The 17,931-nt window shown below is 48.0% G+C and overlaps 1 protein-coding gene across 1 annotated transcript in view; it reads left to right on the top strand.

Moving 5' to 3' along the window:
* The first annotated feature begins 670 nt into the window (after positions 1 to 670).
* Positions 671 to 17,931, top strand: part of LOC147879646 (receptor-like serine/threonine-protein kinase ALE2) — an 84,946-nt gene continuing 67,685 nt past the window's right edge. Inside the window, exon 1 of the mRNA XM_087372063.1 lies at positions 671 to 2,262. Coding sequence (XP_087228189.1) covers positions 2,151 to 2,262 — 112 coding nt within the window. The 5' untranslated portion in view covers positions 671 to 2,150. The remainder of the gene's footprint in view (positions 2,263 to 17,931) is intronic.

Raw genomic sequence — 17,931 nt, 5'->3', positions numbered from 1 at the left:
TCACCTTGCCACTTCCGCCCTCGCCAATCGCAGAGACCCACCCCCCTCCTCGATCCCAACCTCACCATCGCCGCCACTCCATCGCCCACTTTATCCCTTGCATACATCACCCCCAATTGTCGTGCACAACTACGTTCGTAACTGTCTTGTTGGCGGCTCGCGCCTCGGAAGACTCGGAACTTTCAACCCAGCTGATTGAGAGCTCCTTCTCGGATTGCGGAGAGCCAGCGCAACTCGCAACATCCATCACAGCTCATTCAGCAGTCTGAGCAGAGGTCGGAAGACTCGGAACATTCAAACGAGAGCTCATCCTGGGATTGCGAGAGCCCGCTGGCGGCTGCGCCTGCATCTCGTGTGCGTTTACTGGGGTGCACAGGTCACAGAGGACCGATGACGGAAGGCTGGGTGTTCGAGGAGCAGATTCAGCAGCAGAGGTCTGCCTGTCACAGTCTGAGTCTTCAGAGGTTGCGGACTTGTTGGCGAGTGGGCCTGATGAGCGGTGCGCAAAAGCAAGTGGCAGGCAGTTGCTCGGGCGATGCATGATGCTGTGGAAGCAGCGTGCAGGACACAACTCCGGATCATACATGAAACCACCGGACGAAATAAACAATGAAAAAGAATCAGAAGATGGTTCTTTTCGCGGTTTTCTAGAGTAAAAGTACGGTTGTAGAAGATGCGTCATCGGGGCGACTGGAACTGCACACGGGGATCTCTGTCGGTCCCTGTGCCGTCGTGGTACGTGTACCCCTTTGACGACCACTTGGTCAGCCTTGGCAGTTGCTCAACTCACACGCATCTACACGTCAATGTACCGCGTTATCTTTAGTAGCACCCAACATCGTCGTCAGGCCGATGGTCAGGATCAGCTTCGTTTCCCCTCCAGTTGATGAGGAAGGAGGAGGAGGAGGAGGAGAAGAAGAAGAAGAGGAGGAGGAGGAAGAAGAATAAGAATAAAGAAGAAGAAGAAGAAGAAGGAGAGCCGGCAAGGACTTGCTTTTTGCATCATCGCACAGGGCTTTCCATCCCTGAGGACGAGGAAGACAAGTGAAAGACGAAAACGTTTCCAATACACCACAAGGCCCTTCGTACCTTGATTCCTGAACAGTAGCCTGTAGGCTGTCACTCGCGCCCGATTGTCAAGGTTTACATGCCTGCTTCAGTGCTTCTACCTGTACAGATGTATGGAGAAGCCTTATTTAAACTCCACAATCCGTGCCATGCCCACCTTTCGTACCCATCCGCAGATTGCGTGCGTTGACAAATGACTGCACGCCCGGAAGTTGTACTAGATCTAGTGCTCATTGTCCCTGTGACGTGACGAAATCTAATATTCTTAATTTGTGGGTGTTCAAAACGAGACTGTGAGCGACGTAATAAAATGGAGATGACAATCAATTTGGAAGGATTTACCCGCACACGCGATCAGACTTGGGTCCTAAGATCTTGTAGAAGTGTTTATTGGGGGCGAATCACAGGCATTCCATGAGATAATTCAATCCTCGCATACACTTTCGTTTACAAGGATATGCTTCTTAATCTCCTCTTCCACAGGTTTTGCGTTGTATGTTCTCTGATTTGTCGAGGATCCCATGAGTGATGCCGAGGAAGCTTTCAAAGATCGAATCATATAGACCTCGCCCTCCCCCAGGAGATTGCAACGAGCATCAGCCAAAACTCTCACTTATACATTTGATATTACCTTGCACAAGACGCTGACGCTAGCTAGGCTGTGTGAATCGGCGACGTCAGTTCAATTCCATATTGGATGGAGGGGACCAGAGCGTTGATAAAAAATTTGAGGGGTGAATTCTTAGAAAAAAAAAAAGAGGAGTGAATTGTATTCAACAGGGTCGGTTTGATTTAAAGCTATAATTCCGAGATTTGGGCATGATTCATACGGCAGGGCGAAGGTATCAGCAAGGTCAGCCTGAGTGTAAGGCTCTAATTCCATATGCAATGGGCAGGAACAGACCTGGGCATGATTCATATAACTAGTGTGTCCAGCGCCCACATGGTCCAAACGCCCGTTTTCTTGGGCCCAAAGATGATTTTGGTTCATCAAAATAAACTTGATTTCTTGAGACTGACAGCCCTTCGGAGCACTTTTGTCACGACTGACGGAGTATTTACTCTCAACACTGGCCTAAGCGATGTTGAATAGTACTTTCAGAGGTTGCATCAAATGGCTCGTGGGACTGTTGCTGTGCCTCTCGGCTCTACAGGTTCGGCTCAATGATGACAACTCCGCAGAAGTCAACTCTGGTAAACCATGTTGATTTTTAATCGTTTCTGGAAAGGAAGTGGGGTGAATAGCTTGAAAATTTTGGCGGATTATTGGCTAGTGCTACCAGAACATCTGTATGAAAATGAGTCTGTCTTAAGACATAGCATTAATTTGAAACAGTTTCTTGCCGTCTGAAGCTTGGATTCCCTGGCTTTTAATGCTGGCATTTTTGTGATGTTTTCCTGAACCGTATGAAAAGGGATTTTTGACTCTTTACCTCACGCAACGACTTTAACCTGGACTGTAAAAGACAAGTGCTTAGTGTCCGCAACAACTATACATAATTCAACGCGTACGATTTGAGAAAGAAAGAGGAAGAACGTTTAAGAATTGAATATTCGTTGTGGCATTGATTTAGAAAGGAATGCGTACATGAAATATAGATGCTGAAAAGCTAACATGAGAGAGAGAGAGAGAGAGAGAGAGAGAGAGAGAGAGAGGGGGGGGGTACTCAGAGAAGAAAAAGAAAGGGGGACGGAGGGGGGGGTGAGAGGGGAGCTTCTCTGAGCGCAAGCCCTCTCTCTCTCTTCCTGTGCTAGAATAACAGATGGAGGTCTCTTGCTGTAGCCAACATTCCTGCAGCAGAAGAATATGCCCAGGAATCACAATGCATAAACAAATCTCTCTTCATCCTGTGCACACAAGTGTTACAGAAGAAGACACATACAGTTACATGAATAGACAGCCGTGTAGATGACCAATAGAATCTTTATTAAGCTCTCAGAGAGACAGAACCATATACAAAATACCCTGTTCGGAGCATGCTACCTTGCTGCTGCTCCACCTTGCCCAAACAGAGGGCTTCAACTGATGTCCTGCTGTTCACCGTCCTTCAGATGTGTGGCCCGACAATGGCCTTCAGTGTCCTGTAGTATCTTTAGGAAAGGACTATGCTGGCTTCCTTGCTGCTCTGCTATGCAGCCAATGGTCAGGCAAAAGTAATAAGACTCCCCCAATGGGGCCCCTCTTATAGCCCCCTGATCTGGCCAATCAGATCCCACAGACTGGCCGACCAGTCTGTCTAATTCTGACGAGAGAGTCCTATTGCTGACTGGTCTGCTGACACTGCCACATAGCAGGCTTCTATTAGCCTCCTGCTGTACTACCAACAAGCCCAGGTAGGGCCCACCAGCACCTGCAGTCTGCCAACCGGCCTCTTCTGCCCACGACTTTGGGCCCTGCATGCGTCTTTAGATGCTTCCCATGTGGCAGCCTACATTGCTGCCCACATGGCGGCCACCATAGGATCTTGTGCCCCTCTTTCTCTTCTCTCAGATCTGCCCCTGTGGCAGCCTTCTCTGCCCACGTGGCTTCTCTCTGAATGCTTCTTCTGCTATACGTCATCCTCCCCCATGTCCACCTCATTTGGGAGCTCACAGACGAGAAGGTGAATCCTGTATTCCGACACCCCCTCTCACCGATCCACTGTGGGCCTAAACCCAATTGTCAATGCAGATGTTCCATCAGCTCCCATGGAGCAGCTCTCAGGAACAAGTTGGAGACATCCTTGATATTGGGTCCTCCAACTTGATGCTTGAGTTCCTCCAGGTCCAGCTCTACCGAGGTACACCATCCCGGAACACAAATACAATCCAAGTAGCACCAATCGTCCATGGTTCCACACTTCTCAGTCACGTACACACCAAGAGTGCTTGAGCATTCCTGGTACTGGCATCAGGTTCTTCCAGCTGTCCCCCTCCTGAACCAAGGACAGCTTGGATTCTGCCAAGTTGGAAACAGACCTGTCATCACTCTGGCACCATCTGTAACCAAGAAATACACCTGAATAATGAGACCCCTATGGCTGCTCCACATAGATCCCCATCACCAAATTCAGCTCCAGAAATCCTGGATCACCCTCCAGCAATTTCCAGACACAAGCTCCAAATGAGCTCCAACCTGAATAACCAACTGGTACCTGTACACCTTCCTATTTTGATGATGTTCTTGTCTCCACCATAAAGGTTTAAACAGATTCACCTTTTTCTGCTCCCAGCATCATGTAACTAGGCCTTAAAGAGCATTCATTACTGACCTTGATAGAATTCATGCAACGGGCATTGATGGCCTCTTCCCCTCTGTCTGCCTGGAAGGTTTTCAACCTCCATTCTCTCAATGCTTGAGAAAAACATGGCAAATATTGTGCTCAAGACAAACAGCTGAAATTTACTTTTATAGACAAAGATTACATACCATATGATTCCCTCATCCTATCGCTTGCTTTGAAAACAAGGTGGGTACCTCATGAAGGCAGCCATTTCATCCGCGTGTAACACTGCATTGCATCCTTTAATGTCTTTGTACTCATCTGCCCTGATCCTAAAAGTCTCTCCATAGACACTCCCTCACTGGAACTAGTGTCATCATCCATGCAACTAGTGTCATCCTAGAAGTCCCTCCATAGACACTCCCTCCATGTAGCTAGTGTCATCCTCATTCTCAGCAGAACAGTCTGAACAACCAATGCTGTCTACTTTCACAAAGGTTCTTGGTACCTTTGGCCCATTGGACTCTCTCTCAATGTTAGACATTAAGTTGGTGTCACCTTGATCCACATACTTGATCTCAGCAACACTAAGAGCCATCACCAAGAAAAGCTATGATGTTTCTGTTGCCATGTTGGCTACCTCCTCTCACTCATGCTTGTACACCTTTCTTTGACTTTCTGCACTTTCTTGCAAAGTGTCTAGGCTCATCACAAAATAAGCATTTCTTCTTCTTCTTGCGTCCACCATCAGAAGAGTCCTTGTTGTTACAGATTTGTGACCTTTCTTTTTGTAGAGCTCGCCTTTGCCAGGCTTGCTTTCTGAATCCCCTACCTTGCTTCGTGCGATAAAGGCTTTTTCTTTGCCGCTATCTCCATCATAGATTTCCATAGCCTTCTCCTATACCAAATAGCTTCCAGCTCCTCAACCAAGTGAGCAGCCTTGATCCGAATTCATAATGTTGATCACAAAGGTTCTGAAGCTCTTTGGTAGCATAGTCAATAGGCAACTGGACTGTGTCGACTTGTGACCAACTGCTAATAGTTGACCCTAACCACCTTCACTTTTGTGAGATAATCAGGGGGTGAACCTGGGTTCTGAGAGATGGCAACATGGGCAGCATTATGGCTGCCATGGGGGCAGGGATCAGAGAAAGAAAAGAGACATACTTGGAGACAAGATGGCTGCATCAGATGGAGCTGATGGACAGAGCAGATGGCGAACCCTTGTGGCAAGGATCTGGCCTGGAAGAGGCAGATCTGGAGCAGCATAGCATGGCGAGGAATACCAGGGTGAAAGGCGCCTGCATGGAGAGGTATGTGGGCAAGCTGAGGGCCTGCAATAAGGCCTTGGACAGAGCACAACAGGGCGTGTTATCCCGGGGTAAAGGCACCTATGTTGCAGGGGTCTGTGGGCAGGTGTACGCCCTGCAACAGGGCCTGCAGGTGGCGCAAGCATGGCAGGGAGTGCAGCAGCAGGGTCGGCTACTCAAAGAGGCTGGTAGGGCTGGTTGGAGCCAGCCAACCAGGCCTGGTCTAGTGCAGGCCAAGTGGGCTGGGCCCCACATGGAAAGGAGGGCTGAATGCACTGTTTCATGAGGACTCCCAGGTTGGTGGGGGAGGCAATGAAGCCGACCCTGCTGGGTCGGCTCTATGTGAGGGGCCTTGGGCCCTATAAAAGGAGGCCTTTGTGCCTCAGTTATTAATCCAGATCAGCCACCAAGTGAGCAGAAAGGAGCAGCAGAAGACTTCTTCTTGGGCCTACAACCAGGAGGAGAAGAAGGGCAGAGGACCTGCAGACTTAGCCAAGGAGAGGTTAGAACCTAAGGCAGCAAGGTGCTGAGATCCTTTGGACAGAGATACATACACCCAGTGGAGCACGCGGCCTCAGAGATCTAGAGGTGCCAGGCATATAGTAGGAGAACCTTTTGGTATTGTATCTTGTCCAGTTTGTGGACGGGCGGAAATATAAAGTGTTGCTTCTATATTTGTCTCTAAGCACAGTCTATTTGCTAGTCTGCACATACACATGAATGTTGTGAAGTACATAAACTTGATGAAGTTTGATTCCATAGTGAAACACTTCCGTGTGGGCTAACTATCAGTCTTCCACTAGCAGGATACCCTCTTTGTGAGAGTTCACTTTTCTTACATGGTGTCAATGCCCTGATGGAAGTTCTCGGGAAGTGGAGCTTGCGGGCAAGGACCTTGCTGAAGGATGACATTTGCTCAGAGGAATTAGCTTTGGTGTCTGAAGGATTGTACCCAGGCGGGAGGCTCAGGTTCAGGTAGACGCCTGAAGGATTGTACCCAGGTGGGAGGCTCAAGTTTAGACAAGTGTACGACACTCTAAACCCTTTTTCTCTGTCCGTTCATTATCATGGCCAATAGATACCAGATCCCAAAATTTGGTGAGACAGGTAAGCTCGACAAGACCAACCACCTATTGTGGAAAATGAGCATCCACAGCCACTTGGTGTTGAGGGAGTCGCGGACGCGATGCTGCCACTTATTCAGATGGCGGATACTTCTTTTAGGGCTTGGACAACTTTTGAGGGATATGTACAAGCTCGACAATGAGGCGAGAATCTTGGACCTCGAGATAGAGCCGTATAATAGCATGAGTATGGATGAAGGGGAATCGGTATGGGAACTCTTCACCAAGATGAAGGTGGTGCGGGATCAACTGGCGGTAGTTGGTCAAAGCTCAACCACAATGGCATGGTTGTTGTTGGGAATGCTCCCCTGGAGCTACAATAGTTTTATGACTATGATGACTACAGGGCACATGGTGGCACCGGTGACTTTCGAGGAGCTGGTTCCACTGCTGCTGCAGCAAGAAGCTAAGGAAAAGTGGTACGATGGTACGAACAAGGATGAAGGCACTGATGGCTCAGGACAAGAGCGAAGGCAATGGCAAGGGTCAGCCTGGCAAATGCAAGCCCAAAATTGACGATAGAGTAGACTCTTCAAAAGAAGACAAGAAGAAGAAGAGAAAGAAAGAGAAGAAGTGCTTCTACTACGATGAGCCAAGACATTTTGTGAAAGATTGCAAAAAGAAGAAGGCTGATCAGAAGAAGAAGGGTGCCAACTCAGAGTCAGAGGAGTTAGCTTAGGTGGTGATAGGGGAACTTTTCTTGGTGGCCGCTCCCTACACTACTGAGATTAGGTACGTGGACCCCGGTGTTACTGTCATGATGTTAGACATTGAGGAATGGTCAGAAGAGGAGTTAGGATCCTTTGTGAAGGTGATGGACAACGACGAGTGCCTGGAATCATCTAGGTGCTTGACTGGTGTCATTGAAGCAGAGGGGGATTCTTAGACAGGACCTAAAGACTCAAGGTCAAACGGTGGCTGTGACGTAGAGGGGACAACATTACAGAACCATAGTTAAGAGCTTGATAGTCCAGGTAAACTCGATTTCTTCCTGGGATGTGATATCGCGGGTATGATGTTTTTGTTTGCAGACCTAGCCAGATGGAGGACGGGTTGAAACAGACCCTAAGAGCTTGGTGCCTGTAGGACTTCAGGCTATTCACCCATCATAAGGGGGATAGTTGGAGGATGTTGGTACCTGAAGAGCTCGAGTTTAGAGGCGGGTTTGTGACTGAAGGTGGTGGTGCCAACAGGTGCTTCCAAATATGGACCTTCGTACCGGACTAGTATGCAATAGCGGAACTTGACCTAGCAGATCAGGAGCCACTAGTTGAAAAGCAAGAGAAAGACTATGACGACACCGAACTGTTCCAGAGGACTACGACCAGGGAGCTACTAGAGCATCTGCATCGATGTATTGGTATTGGGCCAAGATGGGTTGGTGAGAGGGGGTGTTGGAAATTAAGAGGTCATGTCCCCGTCTGTGAGCCCCCATTTGAGGAGAGCATTGGGACGGTGAACCCGGGTTCTAAGAGATGGCCACGTGGGCAGCATCATGGCTGCCATGGGGGCAGGGATCAGACAAAGAAAAGAGACATACCTGGAAACAAGATGGCTGCATCAGATGGAGCTGATGGACAGAGCAAATGGCGAGCCCTTGTGGCATGGATCTGGCCTGGAAGAGGCAGATCTGGAGCAACACAGCATGGCGAGGCATACCAGGGTGAAAGGCGCCTTATTGTCTTAAAGACACATAACTATATACAAAATACCTTTCAGAGTGTGCCACGTGGACAGCTTGCTAATGCTCCACCTTGCACCAAACAGAGGGCTTCACCCCTTCAGTGTCCTTTAAAAGGATCTTCAAGACAGGACTATGCTGGACTCCTAGGCCTCCTTATTGCTCTGCTATGCAGCCACACCGCAAGTACTAAGACCCCCCCAATGGGGCCCCTTTTATAGGGCTTGACAGCCCCCTGATCTGGCAAATCAGATCCCACAGACTGACCAGTCTGTCTGACTCCTGACCAGACAGTCCTATTGATGATTGGTCTGCCGATCTGCCAGATAGCAAGCTTCTATTAGCCCGCCTCCTACTTTACCACCAAGCAGCCCAAGTAGGCACCACCAGCACTTGCAACAGACTGCCAACCAAATTGCCCATTACAGGTCCCATATGTAGCCCTACATGTGGTCTCTTCTGCCCACTACTTTGGGGCTGCCAGCAGCCCTGCATGATTCTTTAGGTGCTGTCCATGTGGCAGGCACCATATTATCTTATGCCTCTCTTTGTTTTTCTCAGTTTTGCACCGTGGTAGCCTTCTTCTCTGCCCCTCTCTCTGAACCCTCCTTTTGCTAGAGGTCATCGCCTGCTGTGTCCACCATATTTGGGGGCTTACAGGTGGGGGAGGTGACTTCAATATTCCAACACCTTTTACTTTCGATTTTGCATGCTTTGTATCCATTTCCTCATTTGTTTCCTCTTAATTTCTCGATGTGGGTCTAGCCCTCATCAAAGTACATGTGCAACACGTGCAAGGAGATGGCAAGAAGGATACCTGCACACACATCTTTGCAAAGTCTTCGACTTGGGTGTCAGAGGGCAATCCCTCACCAAAATACTTATTGGGGACTGTTCTCAAGATATTTGTCTATAAAGAAGCAGTGGTCTTGCCACGTTTACGTCTCAACCATTGGAATGAAAATTTCCTTCCTAGCATACAATCTATCTGGTGACACAATTTGTCAGCTCGTATGAAGTCCAGGAAAAACGGTTTCCCTCATTCAGTTCTGCATCCTATGGAACTATTTTGAGTGAAAGGGATGACGTGTCTGCAACTCTCTATGGAGGAAAGATCCTCTTGAAGTAAGAGCTTGTTTCCCTTCTCACCTTTGAATCTAGCTTTACTACGAAATAAACTTTACCAGCAAAATAAAAAACATTGAAATCCTGAAGAGGGTATGGCATCAGACCTTGCCCAGGATCGAAGCTCCCCTGCAGCATTCACAGGCTAGAGCTTTTGACGTCATGAAATTCATTTGACAAATTTTCTCAGTCCTCCGGGCTGGCTGCTCTGCTTTAAACCTCCAACCAAGCATTGTTGTGGTTCCTTCTCTGTTGCCAAAAGGTGTGCCTTGTCTCTTATTCCCCCCCTTGCCTCGAGATGACAACGGTGATAAGTTTAAAAAAAGAAAGACAACCAGGAATTATGTACTTCACCACGTCAGATAGTTGAGACTTCATAGGGATCAGCTGCAATGTGGGCTCGTAGATGATGAGCTTATGCACCAGATTCCAGAGTATGTGTCTTTGTACTAGGCACCGAGACAAACCCCCACAAAAACTGACTGAACATGGATCACACAGATTCAGAGAGAACCAAAAGACTACACAACCCGAAACAGATAAACTTAGAACTGAACTTCCCCCCCAAAACTCAGAGAACAGTCAGTCTCAGAATACTATGAACCCACAGCCCACACCCCTAAGCTTCCATCAAGAACAACAGCTCGTAATTCCCACAAAGCGAATAGTGCCACCTACAATCCTTCAGATGATCTAAACCAGACCATGCATTCTTTGTATCAGCTCACATGCAAACGATGACCGTCATGCCTGTGTGGTAGCCATGCTCAGCCAACTACAAACAGCTCGCTATCTCTAGAGGTCTCCAGTGCCAAGGTCTTCTCAGCGCACACAAGCTTACAAAACTCCTTGGTCGAAAACGTCTCTACCCTTAGCCTCGAAACGATTGTGTGCCCTGAATACCAATCAGCTCATGTTCTCGCTGCAGCACCTTCGTCGTCTATCTCCTTCACGTAAAGGTACCCAGCTCTACAGCTTCTCTTCCCTCACAAAGCACTCGGAGCTCACACCCTCCCCAAACAAACTGTCCGTGAAGTAGCGATGCCCTTTCACAAAAAAAACTCCAGCCATCGTCAGACTCCCTGTACAGGATCTTCAAGCTGCTTTCACCAAGCCACAGTATTCCTTTCCTCAGTCCGCATCCTTACAATTCCCACAAAGCAGTCATCTACCAAACCACTTCTGATAAACACCTCCAGCAAGAGCCACAGCCTCTCAGTTCATGGAGCTCACAGACTTTCGTCAAGGTTCACACACTACGATAGCTTCCTGCTCATGGAACACACACGTCACCATGGTTCTCCAGCTTTCCTGTAGAGACCCCCCCTCATCTGGTCGTCCAGCCTTCCCTTCAAGGAGCCCCCCCAGTGCAACGTAGATCCTTCCAGCGTCAACCTAATCAGCTCCCAGCGGCCATCTTCACGTAGCTCCACTCGTCAGCGAGAGCATCCCAATTTTCGATCACGTAGCCACCTTGCATGTGCACGTTCCCTTCCATATTTTCCAGCCACGTCATCACGTGGAATTCACCACTCTCCCATTAAAAAAATGCAAATACCCCCAAGGCACATTAAATGCACATTTTGGACCTTTGGTCACACAATTCCCACACACATTAGCATGCACATTAAGGCTTGCATGCACCCCATAAACCCACATGAAAAGCCCCTTGGCACCAAAACATATCAAATTCCTGTAACATGCAACACCATGTTGACTCAGGAAACTATAAAAAAACCCTTCATGACTTGACTTTACATGACCCCAAAAACATTTCACTTGACCACACACTGGACACCCTTGCTCTGGAAGTCTGGTACAACCACATTGCATTTCATCATTTCCCATGAAGTCCCTGCAAAACATACTTTATTGTCTCAAAAAACTATACATCAGTCCATCATGCTTGTGAAAGAAAAATCCACAAATGCCAAAAGCCCACACCTACCCTAGATGTGTACAACTATGTGCCTACCCACAGCTACATACAGTGCTCAAAAACTTGATACAGGTTTTGTGCTATCAACGGTATCATCTTTTAGGATATATTGTCAGATTTAAGCATCCTCAATGTATCATAGGTTTGAATGTTATATTTGTGAGAGACTGTGTAATTGTTGTTGAGTCTACTTGCTCTCTTGCGTTTATGTGAGAGTACCTTTACAACAATGGGAAGGGAGGGTAGAATCTCATTACCTTTGAGATGAGTGTTGCTGGCCATTGATGCTTTGCGCAGGGCACCTATCACTATGCTGCACCTGTTCCATTTGAAGGTCATGACCTGAACGTGACCTTCCACATGATGAGCAAGAAGCCCTTTGCCTGTTTGTCCATGGCTGGTGCACATGATGGTGTTGCTCGTCAATTATCTATGGATAAGGCATGCAAGAGAGAAGCTGGTGATGGTTTCTCCTAACTGATTCTATTGCCTCTAGACCTTAGTTGTCCGTTGCTTGAAGCGTCCACCACAAAGAAGGCAATTCAATGTTGAGTTGTTGAGATTACAACCAATCTGGTTCTTCCCCACCTACACTGTCTCAGCAAGGACGTGCCCAAATGTCATCCGAATTTCCTACGCTGTCAACATATCGAGTTGCATAAACTGTTTGCACTATTTTTCTTCATGTGAAGTGAGCTCTCTATGGCACATATGTACAATTCAACTTCGTAGCCAGGTCATTTGACGTATCTGTTGGTGTCCATCCCTGAGATTGGGCTCTTCCTATGCAGTTATCTAGCAAGCCGTCAGTTGTATACTCTCCATCCATGGAGGGTAGTAGAAGCATATGCCACATGCAAAATTGCTCCATGCTGTGAGTTTCGCATAGGCCACCTAGAAATTACGAGTGGTAATTTTGAGCCATGACATGGGAAAAATTAAACAAGTTGTGAAAGAGAGCTGTCTGAATTTAATTTCTTGTGCTTGCTGTGAGGATTGGCAATCGGCCGGTCTATCCGTGAGCAGAAGGAGCCGGGTCCTTGCATGACCTAGGTCCATTGCAAGTCACCTCCCTTCCCTCACAAGCCGGTTGATCCACAAGCAGAAGCATACCCACAATAACAGGAGGAGCAGCGCGTTAGTAATTGTTTTTGGGGAGCAGTATCTTGACAATGACCCCTTGGTCTGGCCAAAGGAGCTCTCATGGCAGCATCTTGGACTCCCAAAGCTGTTAAGATTTGTCTCTCCCCCTCAGACAAGCAACATGTTTAGCATGCAGTGCAATCTCTTTAGGACAGAGCAGTGGTAGGTAGGATCGTTGGGCTGACACCTTCGAGGAGGCAGATTCGAGAGTGGCTTCAGGCAAGTTTGGATTTAGAGGGTGATCACATTCAGGAGGTCACTATCTATGGGAGGGGTGTCCTTCTCCTTTAGCTGAGCTATCTAGCCACTTCACACACCCTCGTGGAGTAGAGTCCGATTTTCCTATGTCCACACTTGTTGGTCTATCTTATCCCTTGGTACCACGGTTTCATAGTGGAGGATATGGACGACACACCATGTCCCTCGCTTCTCGATGATGCTCCGCTTCTCAGGGCTCCCGAGGGAGTACATGTCCATTCTTCCTTTTTTAGGAGGAGCTTTTGATACAGTGATGGAGACCACTCCAACCACAGCAGCTTCAGTAGTAGTGGATGACGGGGTTCCCAGGCTCAGGATAGTTGTGGAGAACCGGGAGTCCCTCCTGGAGGTGATTCTTCTCGAGACAATGGATGGGGGTTCGCTTCTGTAGAGGTTGGAGATCTGTGGGCTCCCTCTTCCTTTCTATTCTTACGTATTGTGTTGTTTTGAGGTCAATCTAATATGTTTTTCATATATCTCCTTGTCTCTATTGTTGTTGTCTTTGTTTTGATAAATAGCGCTCTCTCTCTCTCTCTCTCTCTCTCTCTCTCTCTCTGTGCCCTACAGCTCCCTCCGTCCACCTAGTAGCTCCCTCCACCTGCGTTGCTCTGCAGCACCTAGCAACCCATGCTGCCTCTACAGCTCCTCCGTTGCTCCTGCAGCCCCTCCTCGTCGTCGGCGCCGCCTCCCCCCCGTCTTCTCCTCCACCTCCCCCCCCCGTCTGCTTCTCCGCCTCCCCCCCACCTGCTCCTCCGCTCCCCTCCCTCGTCTGTCCCCCCCCCGCCACCTTCTTCTTCGCTCCCCTCCCTCCTCTATGCAGCCCCTCCTTGCCTGCACAACTCACTTCCTGCTCACACAGCTCCTCCGTGCGCGCCACACTCCCAGCTTTGTACCACAACCCTTTCAGTTTCAGCTTGGGCGAGGACTAGCTGACCCATCACCAAATACCTGGGAGTCTCTACTCATGGAGGTGCTCAACATTTGTGTACATGAGATGGAGTTGACTCGCTTCGCACAGGAGCAAGCCTGCTTCACCTAGGAGTAGGCCCGAGTCTTTCAGGAGTAGGTTGGCCTCATCTTGCAGCTTCGACAAGAGGTAGCAGCCATCCATGCAGTCCCAGGGAGTACCCTAGTGGTTGAGGCACAGATTGCGAGCATGCAATTTGTAATCGAGGAGACATCCAGATGGGTGGACGTGGCCAAACGGGAACCTGCGAAGGCAACCGTTTCGGCCACTCTCATGGAGCAGCAGCAGAGAGCCAGTGAGGCTCTCAACATTAGAGTTTGTGGTATTCCATGCACCAAGGCTACACCGATGAGCGATGCGACTGCATTTGTGGCCACTACTCTTGGGGTAGCTGAGCATAGGATTGAGAGGGCATGGCGGGTGGGGAGAGATCCCAATTGAGAGCAGCCCCTTATCATACAATTCCATAATACCCAGGCATGACTCTCGGCTCTACGGTGTAGATTAGTCTTATGAAACCAGCCATCAATACCATGGATGAGGATCTCACCCCCTTGCAGGTTGAGGAGAGGCGCACTCTGATGCAACAACGGGATCAGGCCCGCAAGGATGGGAAGTGGGTAGTAGTTCGAGATGGACGACTCCTTGCATGCCCCCTGTAGAGAAGGGGGAAGGGGCAGATTTGGAGATGGGGAGAGAATAGCAGAAGGAAGGGAGGAGAAGAGAGGAGAAGGGGGAAGGCGAGAGGAAGAGAGAGAAGGATGAGGGGATAGAGAGATAGAGAGAGGGAGGAGAGAGAGAGTGTGAGCGTAGGCAGCAAGAAGCAAAAAGGAGGAGGGAGAGTAGATAGGATTAGATGTCACATCAAAAGGTACCATACAAATCATAAGGGGCTGACTTATATAGTCCCCCTTCTTAATCCTATCTTACCACGAATTTCCCTTCTTTTTCCCCACCTAATTCCCTGCTATTTCCCACCTTCATTACAGCCATCCCTCCCCAAGGAATTTTGCCCTCAAAATTTTATATGCGGGCTGTTAAATAGGTGCAGAAAACAACAAATAATAATCAGCCCAGTAGGAGATAGGGGTTGTCCTTGGCAATGCTCTTTGGCTGCCATGAGTTCTCATCCTCAGGGAGTCCCTGCCACTTGATAAGATACTCGGTGTAGACTTTGTTTCAGAATACGTGATCCCTGAAACCCATGATGTGCTCCGGAACATAGACTCCTCATCCATAGGTGGTAGCTCAGGAAGGACTTGGACATGGTCCAGCAACCTCAGCCTAATCTGCCACCTCATCAGTGACATTTTACCACTCTCAAGACATTTCCCCCCAAATCACATTAAATGCACATTTTGGACCTTTAGTCACACAATTCCCACACACATTAGCATGCACATTAAAGCTTGCATGCAACCCTATACACACACATGAAAAGCCCTTTGACATGGACACCATAGCATATCAAATTCCTGTAACATGCAAGTGCACATTGACTAAGGAAAATATAAAAAAACCCTTCATGACTTGACTTTACATGACTCTAAAAACATTCCATTTGACCACACACTGGACACCCTTGCTCTGGAAGTATGGTACAACCACATTGCATTTCATCATTTCCCATAAAGTCCCTGCAAAACATACTTTATTATCTCAAAAAAATATACATCAGTCCATCGTGCTTGTGAAAGAAAAATCCACAAATGCCAAAAGCCCACACCTACCCTAGATGTGTACAACTATGTGCCTACCCACAGCTATATACAGTGCTAAAAAACTTGATACAGATTTTGTCCTATCAACGGGATAAGGCATCTGCAACCACGTTTTCTTTCCCTTTCCGGTACTCAATGTTGAAATCATAAGAGTGAACCTTAGCCAGCCACCTCTTCTGCTTCATTGACAAGTTGGGCTGCGTAAGGAAATACCTGAGTGTCCTATGATCTGTCTTAACCTTGATTTTGCTAGCGTACAGGTAGTGGTGCCATTTTTCAAAAGCATGGAGGATAGCCAACATCTCTTGATCATACACATGATAATCCAGTTCCTTGGCATCCAATTTCTTGCTTTCAAATTCAATTACCCCCTGTTCCTGCCTTAGCAGAACCCCTAATCCTTTGCCATTGGCATTTGCCTCCACAATGAAAGTACGTGAAAGATCAGGGCATACCAACACAGGAGCATGAATGAGGGCAAATTTCAGGTCTTCAAAGCTGCGCTGTGCATCTGTAGACCACATAAAAGCATCCTTCTTCAAAGGTTTGTCAGAGGGGCTGCCCTCTTGGCAAACTTGCGAATAAAGCGCCTATAGAAGGAAGCAAGACCTAGAAATCCCCTTAACTGAGTAGGGTTGCGTGGCTGCAGCCACCTTTGTAGGATCCACTCGAATGCCATCCTTGCTCACAATGTGACCAAGATACTCAACCTCTTGTGCCATAAAAGTGCATTTGTTGGCTTTAGCATAAAGCTGATGCAACCTCAAAATTTCCAGCACTTGCTTGACATGTCTAATGTGCTCCTTATCCTTGCTGTAAATAAGGATGTCATCAAAAAATACTAGCACATATTTGAAAAGGAGAGGCTGTAAATCTTGTTCATGAGTGCTTGGAAGGTAGCTGGTGCATTGGTCAATCCGAAAGGCATCACCTTGAACTCATACAGCCCCCTCTTTGTGCGAAAGGCTGTCTTGTGCTCATCCCTAGCTTTCATTCTAATCTGATGATAGCCGGACCTCAAATCAATCTTAGTGAAAAACTGAGCACCCTTGAGTTCATCCAACAAGTCATCTATCCTGGGGATTGGAAACCTGTTGTTGATGGTGACCGTATTCAAGTCTTTGTAGTCAATGCACATACGGTAAGAACCGTAATTTCACCAGGAGCACAGGGGATGCAAAAGGAGAAGTGCTATGAGTGATGAAACTCTTCTGAAGTAAGTCCCTCACTTGAGTTGCCACTTCCTCCCATTCTACCTTAGAGAGTCGGTATGGGGCCTTATTGATTGGCTTACTGCCAGGTTCCAGGACTATGGCATGATCTGCATCTCTTCTCGGAGGCAACTGTGATGGCAAATCAGCAAACACATCTGCAAATTCTGAAAGCAATCTCTGCATATCACAATCATCAACACGGGGAGTGCCACCCTCCTTAGTTACTGACACATTTAATGCATATATGGCGCTGCCCATCTTGAGCTCTCTGGCCAACTGCCTTGCTGAAATGACCTGCAATTTAGGAGCTGCAATACCATGCAATGTAACTGATCCATCCCTGTGGACAAAGCTGAGTGTTAAGGCATTGAAATCCATGCTGATTTTGCCCAATGATTGCAACCAATCACAGCCCAAGACAACATCTATTGGGCCCATGTCAAGTGCCAAGAGATCACCTGCAAATGTATAGTCATCAGAGAACTTAACCCTTGCATCTTGGCAACAAGATCTACTGATCATATGCTGTCCATTGGCCACTTCTACTCTCAGCCCATGGTCTATCTCAGTAGCAATCAGTCCCATCCTCTATAAGGTCTTGCAATTAACAAAACTGTGGGTACTACCGCTGTCCACCAACACATGCCCAATCCTGCCATTAATCATCCCTGTTAATCTAATAGTATCAGCACTTTTGGCACCCATCAGGGAATGCATGGAAATAGTATAAAGTGTTGGCTGGTGGGCATCCTAATAAACCTCCTCCTCGTTCACAGGAGCATTACCACCTGCATCTTCACGTGCATAAAAAGGCATCGCATCGTGATGCTCCACAGAAAAGAGTGTGGGCCTACGGCCTCTCATGCCACCAATGGGCAGAATCTCATACGAATGCGAAGCATGAGTGTCATGCGTAGTAGCACCACCAGGATCAAAAGGGAAGTCAGTGCCCTTCGTGGCTCCAGTGTCAGGAGCCTCATCTGCATCAAACAATTCCCCATCCCATCCTGAGACGTATCCAAAGAACCTAGGGCATCAAACAATTCCTCATCATCTGAGAGGTCAATGATCATGCTGAGCTTGGCAGTACCACTATTGCACATCTTGCACACATTCCTGTGCTCAGGAGTCCATTTCTCGCCACATTTAAAACATAAGTTGGCCTTCTTTCTACTGTC

This window comes from Dipteris shenzhenensis, chromosome 33, assembly GCF_047967505.1.
Source record: "Dipteris shenzhenensis isolate YYH24624 ecotype China chromosome 33, Dip_SZ_1.0, whole genome shotgun sequence".
In the NCBI taxonomy this organism is placed as follows: domain Eukaryota; kingdom Viridiplantae; phylum Streptophyta; class Polypodiopsida; order Gleicheniales; family Dipteridaceae; genus Dipteris; species Dipteris shenzhenensis.
The sequence above is the reverse complement of the archived record's forward strand: the minus strand, read 5'-3'. Positions and strand labels throughout refer to the sequence as shown.